We start from the raw sequence: 16,987 nt of genomic DNA, 5'->3' as shown, positions 1-16,987 counted from the left end.
GTCAGATTGCTTTGTGATTTCATGCTGCCCTGACCTCCCACTTTATAGCCATCTCATTTGACTATCTGATTCTGAAAATATCGGGCTGGTCTGACACAATCTAGATCGCACTGTCCCTGGAGATTTGCTGCCAATTGCCCATTTAGCATATTGTCTGAAGACGAGTCATACCAGACTTGGAACATTTACTGTACTTCTCTCTACAGATGCTGCCAGGTATGCTGAGTTTCTCCAGTGTTCTGTATTATTGCCCATTTAACAAGTTTATATCCACTTTCTGCAGCTGCCGGCCTGTCTAACGTCACTGCATACAGTCTTGCTGACAGGGACATATGAATAAGCTGGCATCCAGGAATGCCACATAGGTCAGAGCCAGTGGGCAGAGAGCAAAGCTCACCATTGCTACTATTACAACAGGTATCACCAAAGCAGAAAGTCCCAGATGAGGTACTAATCTTTACTTCTTGTGGTTAGTCAGGCTTTCTAAAACCATGGTGCGCAGTTCAAGAGCAGATAGTACTAATAACTCAAAAAAACTGCATTATTTGCTAATGTTCTTTGCTCCTTTTCTACCTTTACTGAAGTTACTCTTTGACAATGGATCCACAAGTATCTGGCATTACTACTGCTCTGCACGGACCAACATGAACGATGTACAATCATGGATGCTGATATTTTTTTAAAAAGCTGCATTAAATTCATGTTGGATATCAGAAAATGAATGTGTCTATTTTAAACCTGACAGTTAAGCCCATGCCACCACATTTACAGCAGAAAGCCATTATGATCCCACCAGCGGTGGCCTCTACTTTGACTTCTAGCTTCTGTCCAAAACCAAAAGAACTCTTCTTTGAATAGAGAGATGCAGGAGTCAATTACGTCCCAATATAATTTTAACTCCAGCCTGAGCAGACAGCTGTCCCACCAGATGAACACTGGCTAAAACGTATTGCAAAGTAGGAAAAACTTCCAAATAGGGTGGGATCTGGGATTTGCTTGTTGAGCTGAAGGTGTAGGAGTGGTTCCCTGGCACTCACACTAACAAATTCAGGTCTCTCCAATCCTGGACACCCCTTTCCTCCCTGAGACCCTTCTGTACAGATCCCTTCACCCACTTCTATCCCCAAAGCTTTCAAGGGATTGCCAATTCCAGCAAACCTTTCATCAGGGAATCACGTGGCACCCTGTTCATGAAGCATGGCCTGTTAAACGTTTGGAAGCTTCTGTCACAATGGATGGGAATACATTGACTTGTCACAGACCACTGGAAACTCAATGAAAGTCAAAATGTCCCCGAATGTTCGCTCTCTCTCTCTCTCTCCTCTTCAATAGTAATTTTGTAGTGACTGCACCTCATTGTGTTATGTAAGAGGAGAATGAGAAATAAGAAAATCACCAAGTATAAAAGCACTGTCTGTGACACAGGAACACACTGAAATTTTATAATACTTACTCAAACCATTGTATAATCTTGTATTTACTTGATTTTGAATAAAATGAAAGAAGCCCTCCAAGGCCCCAGTTATAAAAATTACACATGAGTGGTAGTTCAAATTCCTGTTGTGATAACATATTGAATTCACCTCAGGGGTTATAAATATATTCCAAAATATATTAAACAAATGGTGTTAAAAAGTCTTGCAGCAAAATTTGAACCTAAATAGGGATGAATCACAGTCTTCACTTTGATTATAAACATTTTAAAGCATAGGTTTCCTTTAATGCTTTAAAAAAAACAAGTTGTTTAAATATTTCTTTGTCGTTGCATTTCAATTCTTGTAACTAAATCAAACAAAGGCATCAAGCAACTCTTCCAAAGAGCCTATCAAGTTTAAAAAGAATTGTTTACTGAAACAAAGTAGCTGTAATAATCTGCAATAAAGTGCATTTTCAAGGTGAATAACCTATTATAAACCACAGTATAAAACCGTAACAGTGAGTCATTCTGAAACTTGTATAGTTATATGGGCAATAAATAAAGAGGGTGTGGAATGGACAACATGGGGTAAAGTTGCAAACAAGAAATGCAACAGCTGGAAACATTTCAAAGATTCTCAATGATACATTCATCTTCCAGTCTCACTTAAGTGTCACACAGTTATGACTTTGCTCAACACCTCCTCCTAGTCAAGCATCCCATCTGTATAGAATTGTGATTCGGGAGTTTTCTCTGAACATTCTGCAGTTTAGAAGTTGTGTAGTTACAACTGGACTGGGTTTCAATTCATTATAGTCAGAACTGCACTTTGCCCGATATGCTTAAGCACTTAACATTACAGCTAGAGACAAGGCAGCTTCATGCTCGGGTAAATGATACTATTTTTATTTAGTAGTAAGGCAGCAAAAGCACCCCCAATCTGGTTCAATTCTCCAGTGGAGATGGAGAAGCCTACTATGTGCTAGTAATCTCAAGGTAAAAATACAGTTACTGAGGATATCTGTCCAACCATAGAGTCTCACTGTATTTTCCTTGAAGAGAGACAGATTAGAGTATTTTCTGGTTCAGAGAATGTATAGTTCATGGACGATCTGGTGTAAATATCCAAAAACATTAGGCTCAATTTGAACTCAGTGCTTGTGGAAATAGCTTGTTCAACCGTATGCAAGTACATGACCCCATGATAATTTTGGCAAGTGTGTTTGTCCAGCCAGCAAAGCCACTTCTCAACACCAAGGCCCTCACTGAGTTTTGCATTTCTTGTGTCAAATTAGATCCTGATTCTAATTTAATATTACATCGGCTTTGTTAAGGAAAGGTCATGTTTTAACAATGTTATTGGGTTCTTTAGGGAAGAGAGAAGGAGGATCGACGAGGGTAGTGCAGTGGATGTTGTCAAATAACTTACTAAAATCCACATGGACAAGGTCCCACATGGCAGCCACATTAAAGAAGTAAAAGTCCATGGCATACAGGGTAATGTGTTAAATTGGATCCAAAAGTTGGCTTCGTGATAAGAAACAAAGAGTAATGATTGATGGCTGACCTTACAAATAGAAGGCTGTTTCAAAAGTGGTGTTTTTCAGGGCTCAGTGTTGGGACCCTGGCTGTCAGTTTGATACATTAAAAATCTAGACTGAATATGGGGGTCTGAGGAAATTGTAGAGAATAGCTGTAAGCTCCAAAATGAGAAACAAAGGTTGGAGGAGTGGGCAGGAAAGTGGCAGGCAGAATTAAACTCTAACAAGATAATGCATTTAGGGAGGTCACAGAATACACAAAAGGGAATACACAAAAAAAAGCAATTTACTGAGAGGGATACACAAAGTGAGAATTCTTGGTGTGCAAGTGCACAGGTGGCTAAAGGTGACAGTACAGGTAGATAAGGTGGTAAAAATGGCATATGGAATGCTCTCCTTCATTAGCAGAGATATAGAATACAAAATCAGGGATGTGATGAAACTGTTAAAGACACTGAGGAGGCCACAACTGGAGTACTAGGTGTAGTTGTGGTCACCACATTAGTGGAAGGATACAATTGCTCAGGAGGTAATGCAGAGCAGATTTACAAGAATGTTGCTAGGACTGGAGGATTGTAGCTATGAGGAGAAATTGGAATTGTGTTTTTTGGAACAGAGAAGGCTGAGGGGTGACATGACTGAGGTACATAACATTGTGAGGGGTAGAGACAGAACAGACAGGACAAACCTATTTCCCTTGGAAGAGAGTTTTATAAAAACAGAGATTACAGATTCAAGCTAAGTGGCAGAAAGATTAGAGAGGACGGGAGGAAAAATATTTTTACGCAGAGGGTGGGTGTGTCTGGAATTCACTTCCTGAGCTGGTAATAGAGGCAAAGACCCTCAAGGTACAGATCCTGGTTCTCCTTAAGTGCTGTGACTAAAGGCCGTGTGCAGGAAGATGGAATTTGAAAGGTCATCTGGGTGTCTTTGGGTTGGCATGGATAAGATGGACCAAATGGTCCTCTTCTGTGCTGTTTCATTTCTATGGTTCTATGGTCAGGTCCTAAACTGGCACTAGCCTTGTTGGGGAAACATGGCACCATGAAGGGATATGTAAATCTTTATGGCTTCAGGCATCCAAGTCTGGAGGGATACACTGGAGCGATACAAAGCAAAGCAAAAACAAGTTTCCTGCAAATGATGATGGAAAAATGATTCCCAATAAAAGCTGGAAAATTCCATATAAGTAGATAATAACTGAAGTAATAAATCTATGTAGTGTCACATTTTCCTTTAATAATTAGGAGCCTAACCCAAAGTGCATGGGATGGAAGTTTAACTCAGTCTATTGCCACAGTATATATATCAGGCAACACACCCAGTTATTTCAAGTTGAAGGTCAGGTCCCTATAGTCATTATAAAACTTATTGATTGTGAGTCATAGATTTGTAAAAGGTGTAAGAACCAATGAGTCATTCTCTCATTTATGTATTAACCTGTGCTCGTAAGTCAAGGATTTTCAGGGTGTGGAAATGATATAGTGCCTTAATATGGAATTAAAATTTGCTACTCTTCTCATATACTGTACAAAATGTGTTTTCCCTTTACACTGATATTTCTTGTGAATTATCCAAATGACTGCAAGTCACAATATTTTCTCAAAACGTCTGTTTAGCAATACTTGAGTGTAACTATAAAAATTATCAATTTTCCTTTATTACTGATGCTATAAATCAATTAAATTATCATTTTTAGCTACTGACTAAACAAAAAGGTACCCATTAAGGGCCATAAGTAGTTTCTTAACTGATAAATTGCAGTATTACCAATTGTCTATACCACATTAAAAATGATAATTGGCCAATGACTAAACTGAAGTTACTCTCAGCTATAACAGTAAAAACAGTCACACTGATACTCAGACTAAAGGCATTAACCAACATTGAGGTAAAGGCCTGATTTTAACTGTGTGATGAGCCTCCTCCTGGCTGCAACCATTGTATGATTCATTATATGAACTCGTGGCTCAAGGGAAACGAATGGCTTAAATCATAGAGGCTTGATGAGCAAAGTCCAGTTCTTGGCTGACAACAATTAATTGAGTTGCTATAATTAGCTTCATCAACCCTGAGATCAGGAAGGAAAATTCAGCCATGCTTTCTGAGCAGAATTCTTAACTTTATCCCGAGGCCCTGCCCAGCCAAATAAAATTGTTTAGAGACATAAAAACTGCAGATGCTGGAATCCAAAATGGACAGGCAGGAGGCTGGATGAACACAGCAAACCAGGCAGCATCAGGAGTTGGAGAAGTTGACGTTTCAGGTCTACAGCCAAATAAAATAGCAGCTGCATGTAACTGCACTTCAGAGATAATTGGGCTGTGAAATGCTTTGGGACAATCAAAAACATCATGATCTTATCCAGGGAATTAAATGTTGATATTTGCTAATGTTAGTGAAAAGACATCTTTCTCCATTTGGAGGAGGGGGAGGAGGCACCATAAATATTTCAGCTTTCTTCTTAGAGCATTTGCTCCTGGGAACTCCATGAGTTCTGCCTTCTGGTAACTTCTGGAGAGAAAGAGAAGAAACTGCAATAATATTACATTTCAACTGAATCAATGTGTCAAAACGGATGAGACTATGTAAAGAGGCCTTGTGTCTCAGAGCAATCCATCAGAGTGTGAGGGGGAGAGAGCCGTAATTGGATCAGGGGTTTCAGAGCACATATATGCTTAAAAAACATGCATGATGCCAACGGAAAAAGAGACATCCAAGTATTTAATGCTTTACTCCATACTTGTGGCTGCTGTTCATTAGGTATTGTGTTTTAGGTTTTTTCTGCATTGACTGCGCATGACATTATGTCGAAACAGATTTCTGTTTCCTCATATTTACTGGATGAAATGTTAAGGGACAGATATACCTTTCATGGGCTAGATCAATCCTCAAGCTATAAATGACACAGACATATTAACAACGATTTGCATTTATAACGTAGTAAATTGCAGTAGATGTTTGTTACATTAACTTCAAACTAGTGCTGTTCCAAATGAATACTGCTAGATCCAGCAACTAAAGGATTAAAAAGAAGTGTGTCAGAGGTTCGATGAATTGATAGGGAAATGCAGGTTCTATTCCACTCTAAGACGACTGTGCAAACTCCACACAGACAGACATTTTCCCCTTGTCTGTGTGGGTTTCCTCCAGGTGCTCCGATTTCTTCTACAATCCAAAAATATGGGGGAAAAAAAAACTCGGTGGATTGGCCCTGCTAAATTTGTCCATAGTGTCCAGGATGTGCAGGGTAGGTGGATTAGCCATGGGAAATGTAGGGTGACAGGGTAGGGGCCGAGTCTGGGTGTGCTGCTCTTCAGAGCATCATTGTGGACTCAATGGGCTGAATGGTCCACTTCACATTGTAGGGATTCTATGATTCTACATACAAGTTTTCAGCTTCCCAATATTGTCTTACTAGCCCAAGAAAGATTTACAGAGTCAGGTAAAATAAGGCCGTTCAGAAGATTCAACTTGAATCTGATTTAAATAATAAGCTGATGTATCACTTGAGACCCAGAACAGGTTGCCTCTTTTCAGTAATCGTTAGTGAAACATTCAACCTATTATTTTGTGCCGGACTGAAATGTGATTGTTCCAGGTATGAAGCCACACAATTGTCTTAATATCTGTAATGGTGTTAAAATCCATGTCTGGGATAGGTCATTGACACAATGCAGCTGAAATTGCATAGCCAACCCCACTGACATTTCCTTGATATTAGTTTTGGAGTTGGCTGTGTACTCTGAAAATCATTAGACACAGTGTCTGAATCATTGTAGTTACAGAATGGTACAGAGGCCTCAGAGCTCACCTGTCTCAAACTCAGGCTGGGAATGACTAACATGAACGTTCAAACAGTATTGAGATGTAAAAGATATAAAAAAGAAATAATTTGTAAATATCTAATATAACTACTAAAAAGATAACTTGATGCGCCTGGGGTGGGGGGGGGGGGGGGGGACCATGCTGGAACATTGGTGAGAGCTCATGCTCAGGGAAGACCAAATTAACGAGAATTTAAAAAATCAAGAAAGAGAGGCTGGAAGATTCACCCAGACTGAACTAAAGGGAAAAATTCTAGAGAAAAACCCTCACTGAGAGAGAGCGTTCTGGAGTTAAAGTTCATCAAAAAAAGGAAGTAAACTTGTAGGACCTAAGAATCAATATTTTTTATTCACTCGAGGGATGTGGGTGTTACTGCTGGCCTGCATTTTATTGCCCATCCCTAGTTGCCCTTGAGGAGGTGATGTTGAGCTGCAGTCCACCTACTATGGGTTAACCCACAATGCTCTTGGGGTGGGAATTCCTGGATTCGGATCAGCAACAGTGAAGGAATGGCGATATATTTCCAAGTGAGGGTGGTGAGTAGCTTGGAGGGAAATGTGTTTCCATGTATCTCCTGCCCTTCTGCAATCACTTTGGACTGGTTCCAGGAAAACTGAATCACTATGTCAGGGATGTGTTGGAGAGCACACACGTGAGATGGTTTGGGTTAAAATGTAAAAGGGGAAAGTTTTGTTCAATAGTTTAGTTTAAAGTTCAAGCTGCAAAACATGTAAAACTTAAGTCATTGTTACTCAAAAGTCTTAAAAACATTAAATCTGGTCTTGTCATCTTTTCAAACTGGAAGCTCAAATTTCTTTTTTAAAAATATAACTGTTCTCTTCAGGGATTGTTACAATTCTTTTAAACCAGGTAATTTAAGTATACAAACTACACCTATAACTTAATATAAAAATAGTTTGCAATATTCAGAATTTTACTCACACTCACTACATAACAGCAGATATATATTCAGATAAATTGTCAGCAAATATAGTCCATTGAGCTCTATCTTTCTCAATCTGTAATAGATTGCAACATTTGTTTTGACTCAAAAAAAAAGTGCTAGTCATTTCCACAACTCCTCAAATTTGACGCAATGTCTAAATTATCAGGGTCAGAAAACCTCCCCTCAGTGAGTCAGAAATAACTGTAAAATGGCAGTTAGGAGGAAATCCTTTTGAATTCTTTATCAGAAGTGACTAGTTTCTATCTCTCATATTTTTCAGTGAGTGAGTTTCAACTGACCTGGAAATGATCAGCACTGAAAGGCAAATAGAAAGAGCTGAAAAGCAAAAGATGTAATCATTAACTAGTTACTTGTTTACCTATGCTTCGTGATGATGTTAGTGATGAAAAGGAAGCAAATACACTCCTTCTGTTGAGTGGCTGAACCTGTCTAAAGTTTGAATCCAACGTGTGATGGTTAGCCTTTAAACTGGTCTTCAATTTTTCCAGCTGCAGAAAGGACAGGGTACAGTTTCAGTAACCATTTTCAGATAAATTGATAGAAAATGTATTTAGAATCTGTGTAGAATCAGTAAGTTATTACAATTATCCCTATAATAGTTCATAGTTAAACTTCACATGCAATGCTCCAATATTATATAGTCTTACGTTTATAGAACTGTGAGAGAATACATTATCTTATTGTGGATTCCACGGGAGTAATTTTAACACTGAAAAGCAGTTTAATTGCAGTCAGATGAGAGGTGGAAAATTTAAAATCTCAAAATCAACCTCATCTATGTTCACCCATTTGAGTTTAATGAAGGCGATCTCATATTTAACCTTTTAAAAATTGGTTCAAGGGATGTGAGCAACACTAACTAGGCCAGCATTTATTACCCATTCCCAGTTTGCCCTAGAGGAAGTTGCCTTCAAGACCCACTGCAGTCTTTGGGTGTAGGGACTCCCAGGTTTGGTGTTGTTAGGAAGAGAGTTCCAGGATATTATTTTTGAGGAGGAGGTCAAGATGGACCTCCACTTGGTACCTCTAGGTGAAGATGAATGCAAATGTTTCAGCCTTGTCTTTTGACCTGATGTGTTGGGATCCCCCATGATTATGGGTGGGGATATTTGTGGAGCTTCCTCCTCCTGTTTGTTGTTTAACTGTCCACTACTTTTCATGACTGGAGATGGCAGGACTGTACAGGTGAAATCTGATCCAAATGATTGTAAGATTGCTTAGTCTTATCTATCAAATGCTAGTTCTGCCATGAAGCTTACTAAGTCCTCTACTGTATCTTCACCAGGTTGAAAGTATGTCATGATAGCTAGGGGCATCATCAAGCAAACTTGTGGGCTTGTGAGGGTACATTCCAGACCATGAGTTATCAATTGTGGTTGAACACAATTCTTCACAACTATCACAGAAGCCCAGTTTTGAGTTGTTAGATCTGCTTGAAGTTTCTTCCATTTACCTCTCGCTGATAGTGCTACACAACATGATAAGAAGAGTCCACAAGGTCTGTGCTATGCTCTTACCTACAGCGGCTCAGTGGTTAGCACTACTGTCTCACAGCACCAAGAACCTGGGTTTGATTCCAGCCTTGGGTAACTGTCTGTGTGGGACCGGAACCAGGGCCTGCTGGATCAGAGATAGGGACACTACCACTACACCATTAGAGCCTAGTTTGTTGGATGTTGAAAACAAAAAATAGTGCGGCACGGTGGCACAATGGTTAGCACTGCTGCCTCTCAGCGCCAGAGACCCGGGTTCAATTCCCGCCTCAGGCGACTGACTGTGTGGAGTTTGCACATTCTCCCCGTGTCTGCGTGGGTTTCCTCTGGGTGCTCCGGTTTCCTCCCACAGTCCAAAAATGTGCAGGTTAGGTGAATTGGCCATGCTAAATTGCCCATAGTGTTAGGTGAAGGGGTACATATATGGTAATGCGTCTGGGTGTGTTGCGCTTCAATGGGTCGGTGTGGACTTGTTGGGCCAAAGGGCCTGTTTCCACACTGAAAGTAATCTAAAGAGTTTGCACATTTTCCCCGTGTCTGCGTGGATTTACTCCAGATGCTCCAGTTTCCTCCCACAGTCCAAAGATGTGCAGGCTAGGTGAAGTGGCTATGCTAAATTGCCCACAGTGTTCAGAGATGTGTGGTTAGGTGCATTAGTCAGGGGAAATGTAGGGGAATGGGTCTGGTTAGGATACTCTTCAGAAGGTCGGTGTGGACTTGTTGGGCTAATGACCTGTTTCCATACTGTAGGGATTCTACGATACACTGTCATAGATAAACACATCTGCAGCAGACATACTGGTGAGGGCAAGTGAGGTATATTTTTCCTGTTAATTCCTTCAACTGCTGCAGACTTTGTCTAGCAGCTGTGTCCTTTAGGATTTAACTAGCTTGATCAGTAGTGCTGCTGGCAAGCCACTCCTAATGGTGCATGGAGATCTCCCTTTCAGACGATTCTATGTGTCTTGTCATCTTCAGTGTTTCATCCAATTGGTGTCCAATGTGGAAGAGTTCTGATTCATCAGTTGAAGGGAGGTGGTAAGCAGTAATAGGAGGAGGTTTCCTTGCCTATATTTGACCTGGTACCATGAGATTTCATGGGATCCAGAGTCAAATGTTGAAGACTCCAGGGCAAACCCTCCTGATTGTATACCATTGTACCATCACTAACACTGCTTGGACGGGTTTTTCCAAAGGGTCTTATTGGTGCTGTCTGGGACAGTGTCTGTATAATATGTTTTAACAACTTTAATTTAGTCAGGTTGATTCTTGATTAGTCTGAGAGAAAGCTATTCCTATTTTGGCATTGACCCCAGATATTGGTATGGAAGGCACGTCAAGGCTGTTTTTGCCAATATCATTTCTGATACCTAGATCAATGCTGGGTGGTCCATTCAATTTTGTCACTTTCTTTAGACATTGTAGTTGTCTGACACAATGGAGGGGCTTTCCAAGCCATTTCAAAAGGCCATTAACATTACTATTGGTCTGGAGTTGCATATAGGCCAGACGAAGTAAAGATGGCAGATTTGCTTCCCCGAGAGGAAGGAAATTAGCGGATCATTTATTTTCCCAACACTGCCATTGTTAGGCTAGCTTTATATTCCAATCCATGAGCCCAGAACATTAATCTGAGTTTCTGTATTGCTAATTGTTATGGACCAGGTCAGACCCCCTCAAAACATTTCAGTAGCCCAGACCCTAACTTTGGTCATTGTTTTAAACAGATATAATGCGGATATTCCAGGAGTGGTGCAGTTGGTCAAACCACTTAGTTTTAAGCAAAACAGAATTTATTTACAAAAGTCACTGAATGAAGCACAAACAAAAGGGAACAGAATACTGAATAACTTAGCCTATCCGAAAACCCAACAGATCATCCCCACTTAATGATGCTGTTCCAAATACTTGCAACAATCCCCATAAACACCCCTTGGCACAAAAGGTAAAATCAAACCCAGGCTCTTACAGGAGAGAAGTCAGAGAGAGAGAGAGAGAGGTTCAGCTTCTTTGGGTCTAGCAGCTTCACAGCTGCATGATTGGTCTGGCTATTCACTAAAAGCAGAGAAAAGCTGAGCTGGGAGAACTGGCCACTCCCTTTTCATTGTATAAGTTTTTTTTAATTTGAAAGCTTTTTTTTGGAGGCAGTATCTGTTAGCTATAACCAAATTGGCCCTAAAACCCTTCAAACCTGGAATTTTCAGAGCCTGTGTCATTTGCAACCTCACTGGAAAAAAAATGGACAACATAACCATGTTAAAGGAGCAATATTGTCACATAATGCAACAACCTTATTACTAAACCATGGCCTACCCACCCTCGAATAGAAGAAATCATGCAGTTTAGGTAAATCCATTTTTAAGCCTGATCAATTGAGTTTGAGAAATTGTACAGCTGATGGTAGGTGCAGATACAGTTACAGAGTCAGAGCATGGAAACAGGCCCTTTGGCCCAACTCATCCTTGCCGACCAAGTTTCCCAAATTAAACTAATCCATTTTCCTGTAAACATATCCCTGTAAACAATTTCTATTCATGTACCTGTCTAAATGTCTTTTAACATGTTGTAACTGTACCTGCATCTACCATTTCGTCATTAGTTTTTTCCACCAATGAGCCACGTTCAGAGAGAGAAAAGGGACCCTCAGGTCCCTTTTAATCTTTCTTCTCTTACCTTAAAATTATACCCTCCAGGTTTGAACTCCATAGAGAATTGGAAGTGACTTTCCAGCAGTGTTTGTGGAATACAAGCAGGGCAGTGAAAATAGCCACTCACTATGTGAAAACCTAAGAGATGATGTAATGCTCTGTCTGAGAGTGTGACACAGGCAGATTCAATCATGGCTGTCAAATGAGAATTGGATAATAAGCTAAAGTATTTTTCAGGCTAGGGGAACAGGCAGGGATCCGGCACAGGTGAATTGCTTTTGTATTGAGCTAATGCAGACATGAGGGGCCAAATGGCCTCTTTCTGTACTTGTAGCCCTTCTATAACTATTGATGAGCTTCACACACAATGCAATTGTTCCTTCTATCAGCATTTTAGACAGTGCTGGTGTGTCTAATTGTTCAAGTTTTCTGGAGAATCAGGTTCCAGTTAGGTCATGGGATAGAATCCAGCCCTGATAGTTGGATCATAATTTCCCCTTATTGTGAACTAGGTTTGTAATTGAGAAGATATCAATCTGGGTGCAAATCCTATGGTTCAATTCCACTGCCATCATCCTCAGGTCTATTGAGTCCCTTAAGAGGGTAATTAACTTGCCTGTGAGAAATTTAATCCATCTCTGCTGCAATTTTTTTTTAAGACTATGGGGAAAAATGAAACAAGCTTTTAACCATAACACTGCACCCATCAGGAAGCTTTTCTCCACTCCCTCCTTCAAAGCCTCCTCTAATCATACACCCTCGATCCTGTCATCACTCTGATCCCCTCATGCCACTCTTCCATCATTTTGGTCTCCCAGCAGAGTCTGCTCAAAATTATGTGACTTATTTAAACTATGGGTGACATCTTCTCTTCTTCTTTGGGACCAGTTGTAGTTCCAGCAGTGGCCACCACTCTGTTTTGGCACTATTGGGCTTTCAGAGGCTGCCAGCCAATCAGATTGCATAGCAGCTTTCTAGGACAAGATTTTCTTCCATGTTGGGGGCACATGCCCCATTTTGAGCCAATTTTTAAAAAAGATAACCTGTTCAGAGATGTTATTACACACCTCTGGAGCAGGTGGGACTTGAACTCAGATTTCCTGGTTCAGAAGTAGGGACACTCCCACTGTGCCATAAGAGCCATGTGAGAGAGAGATCACAGTGGGGCAGCCAGAATTCTGATTGGCAGTGTCCTAACTAATTGAGGTTGTTGGAGGCTGATTTGTCTCCATGAAAAATCCACCCCATTCTGATTATTGGTTTCCCAGCTTAAAACAGCTGGGAATCTAGCACAGGAGTCACATGGACTTCATTAGTTCCCCCAATTTCTTTCATGAGTCTGGATATTTACTCCGGGTGGAAAGGCAGGCTGGATTTCGATCTGCTGATCTGGAGAAACAGACTAACTGGACTGGCAGAAAGTCAAGATTAGGGTGGTGCTGGAAAGGCACAGCAGGTCAGGCAGCATCTGAGGAGCAGGAAAATGGATGTTTCAGGCAAAGGGCAGAAAACCTACTTCAGGGCTCCAGTGCTGTACTCAATGTTTAAGAATAGACATGATAATAAAGCTTTGTTCCTGCTCACCCCTCTCCCTTAGACAGACCCCATACCCTACCATGTCAACCCATTGAACCTAATGCCCTCTTCCCTCATAAACCTTCATAACACCATGTCCTCTACTCATTCCCTTGGCCCCTCACATTCTTATGGAAATTTAGTGCATTCCATCTACCACCCTTTCCACCCTTCACTGACCATCTAATGAATTCAGTATTCATATGCCCATGCATATGGGAACAAAAAGATTAATTTAACATTCTATATTGCACTTCTGAAAAAAAATTCCCATTCATAAAAACACTTTGATACTTCTTGACAGGTTGACACTTCAAGGCAACTCTTATAAGGTCTTGACAAGTTGGACAGTTCCAAGGGGATTATGCACAATCAGCTCCACAGTTTAGCCCCAAAGGGCATTTGCACAATCCCCCCAAAGGATTCCTGATCCCCAACCTCAAAAGGATGGCTAATCCCATTCCTGCCAAGAGAATTCCTGTCCATATGTCTATGGTGCCAGGACCATATCAATGGGGGAATCTCAGCTCTCCAAAAGGACACCCTGGCAATACAAATGAAGTACACTGTAAGCAGACCAGCTCATCGCTCATCTAACCATTACATTATGTGTTCAAGGGGAAAACAGGAATCCAAAATCTAATTTCAGCAGAGGAAGAAAATTATTTAAATGACCACAATCCTGCCCCTGCAATAATGAAAAATGCTGGATTGAGGCATGAAATTTTGGATTCCCAATTTCTTCTGGTATCCATGCCAGACCAGGAGTGCTCTGCATCAAGACAACAGTCTAGGCCAAAGCATTGTTGCCATTAAAGTAATGAAAAAGGCATTATCCAGGGTATGGTGGTCCCCACCTGAACCTCCACTTATAGGGTCAGTATGAATCTCACTCAGAAAGCCCTACGCTCATTTAATGGCCAACTGAGAATATCCGCCAATCAATAGTATAGCTGTCATTGCCCAATTGTGCTGACAGGGCTACAGGTCATTGCCAGGATTGCGCCTGGACAACAAGGTGGCAAGCTGCCTTTGTTTGGAACTTTGCACATGATGGTGGGGGGAGGGGGGGGCGAGGGGTCACGGTAGTGCTTGGGGGGTGGGGAGGAGGTGTCAGTGAGGTTAGCTAGGTTGGGTTTTCAGACATCATCAGGAAGAATAGTCACTGGGTGGATGGAGGTGTCAAAAGGTGAGCCCTCTCACGCCAGTCCATGCTGTATAGTTTGCCTGCATTGTGTGGTCTCTCCTGCCTTAGGTTACATGCCACTAACAACTGGAAGATCCACTTTCAATTGTCCCATGTCCATAGGACCAAAAGACATAGAAGCAAAGTAGGCCATTCAGCCTATTAAGTCTTTTCCACCATTCAATGAGATCATGGCTGATTTGATGATTCATTAATGCGCAGGTTACCCTGCAGCTAGTATAGATGTGGTGAAGGCGGGAGCAGACGGGTAGGTCATGGTAGACCACCTACTGGATTTAACTTGTTCCCTGCACCATCTGAGATGGAGCATTAAATCCTGTCCCTGAATCTGCTAAATTAACTCTGCTATTACAACTGATTAACTTAAACATTGTAAGAGTTATTTTGCGATGGTGTTAAGTACTATTACATTAGCATTACTTATTGATGCTAAACTAAATCTTAAAAGACAACTGTACAACATTGACAGATAGTAAAGGAGAAAGCAGGTCTCATTGAGACAATAAGGAGCAGAAGTAAGCTATATGGTTCCTCAGTCTATTCCATTATGGTTTTTTTTGATTTGTAACCATGAGGTAGGAACTTGTATCAGATCTTTCAACTGCTAAATGCAAGCTGTGCACATAACTTCAGGTAATAATGGGTGAAAAATAAGAGGCATTGGCTGACACACTAACTTTGATGCTATTTCACTATTCGCTAAACTAACTTTGGTAGTTGCAGAAGTACCTGTACTTGAGAAATTAGGACAACCTCGTTGAATACGGTCCAGGTAACTGTCTGAAAGCAGGGCGGCGTTGTCAAAGATCCAGTATAGCGGAAAAAGTGGTGTAGCTGACTGGGTAACAGTGTGCTTATGTCAAAACCAGGAATTTTTATTGTGGCACCTACAAAGGAATCAAAGCAAAACAATGTGTTCTATGTAGAGAGCATACAAGAAAGATCTAAATGTCAGAAACGGACTATAAAAATCTGAGATCAAGTCAAAGATATGCATTTATTTTACTACTGTAAGTTTGTCTTCATAAATACTTTAAAATGTTGACTTCAACCTCAAAACAATTCATGTTAAACCTATTTTTAAGTTACACAAATTAATTTCATCTATTTGAAATGTTTTAAAATACTAATTTAAATGAATGCCACCTCAGTCACATTTTTTAAAAAACTGTGAAATAAACCTTTGAAAAGGACTAAAATAAATTGCAGTCTGGTGAGGTACACCACATTGGTCTGATGTGGTAACATCTTTTATCCAAACCACATACCATTATATCAACTTTATCCCTGCCAGGTTTCTGAGCAGCTATGGCATGTGCTGAATGGGAGAATGTAACTCTTGAGATTTAAACAGAGATACATCCACAGAACTCTGCTTTCGCCCAAAATATTGCTCATTAATTGGATTTCTGCAAGGAGGGGGTGAGAGACCACTCAGGAACAAACAGGAGAAGCAAGTTAAATGAGCAAGAATGGGAACAGAGATCTAGGAAGAAGAGACAGAAAAAAGAAGATGAAGTGTTAGCTTTCTTCACAAGAATCACAAGAGAATCAGTCATGCCGCGGGGCAGGACAGTGACTCAGTGGTTAGTTCTGCTGCCTCACAGCATCAGGGATCCTGGTTCAATTCCACCCTCAGGCGACTACCTTCTTGAGTTTATGTGGGTTTCCTCTGGGTGCTCTGATTTCCTCCCACATTCTAAAGATCCTGGGTGGATTGGCCATGAGAAATGCAGGGTTACAGGATAGGATAGGGGTGGGATGGTCCTTGGAGGATCAGTGTGGACTCAGTGGGCCGATTGGCTTCTTTCCACACTCTAGGGATTTAACAACTTAAATACATTCTCAACAGTTACTCAGAGGTGGCTTAAAGCCATAATGTAGAAACAGATTCCAGCCAGAGCTCTTGATATAAGAAGGTAAAAGCATCCGCCGACATTTCCGCCACCTCTAAACGGACCCCACCACCAGGGATATATTTCCCTCCCCACCCCTTTTCTGCTTTCCGCAAAGACCGTTCCCTCCGTGACTATCTGGTCAGGTCCACGTCCCGCTACAACCCACCCTCCCATCCTGGCACCTTCCCCTGCCACCGTAGGAATTGCAAAACCTGAGCCCACACCACCTCCCTCACCTCCATCCAAGGCCCTAAAGGAGCCTTCCACATCCATCAAAGTTTCACCTGCACATCCACTAATATCATTAATTGTATCCTTTGCTCCAGATGCGGTCTCCTCGACATTGGGGAGACTGGACGTCTCCTAGCAGAGCGCTTTAGGGAACATCTCCGGGACACCCGCACCAATCAACC

General features: G+C 41.2%; 1 protein-coding gene and 1 long non-coding RNA gene across 3 annotated transcripts in view; one reads left to right on the top strand and one right to left on the bottom strand.

Annotated features, from left to right (window-relative positions):
• The window catches only part of ca9 (carbonic anhydrase IX), a 108,065-nt gene that overhangs the window by 30,010 nt on the left and 61,068 nt on the right, over window positions 1–16,987 (bottom strand). For both annotated transcript variants that reach the window (XM_043687227.1, XM_043687237.1), the window contains 2 exons: window positions 15,406–15,563; window positions 8,112–8,241 (listed from right to left, as the gene is read on the bottom strand). In XM_043687227.1, coding sequence (XP_043543162.1) covers window positions 8,112–8,241; window positions 15,406–15,563 — 288 coding nt within the window. The remainder of the gene's footprint in view (window positions 1–8,111; window positions 8,242–15,405; window positions 15,564–16,987) is intronic.
• LOC122548504 overlaps window positions 7,283–16,987 on the top strand; it is a 20,674-nt gene continuing 10,969 nt past the window's right edge. Inside the window, exon 1 of the long non-coding RNA XR_006311254.1 lies at window positions 7,283–7,322. This is a non-coding gene — a long non-coding RNA (uncharacterized LOC122548504). The remainder of the gene's footprint in view (window positions 7,323–16,987) is intronic.

This window comes from Chiloscyllium plagiosum, chromosome 1 (assembly GCF_004010195.1).
Source record: "Chiloscyllium plagiosum isolate BGI_BamShark_2017 chromosome 1, ASM401019v2, whole genome shotgun sequence".
Taxonomy (NCBI): domain Eukaryota; kingdom Metazoa; phylum Chordata; class Chondrichthyes; order Orectolobiformes; family Hemiscylliidae; genus Chiloscyllium; species Chiloscyllium plagiosum.
Note: the sequence above shows the minus strand (reverse complement) of the source record. Positions and strands in the feature narration are given on the sequence as shown.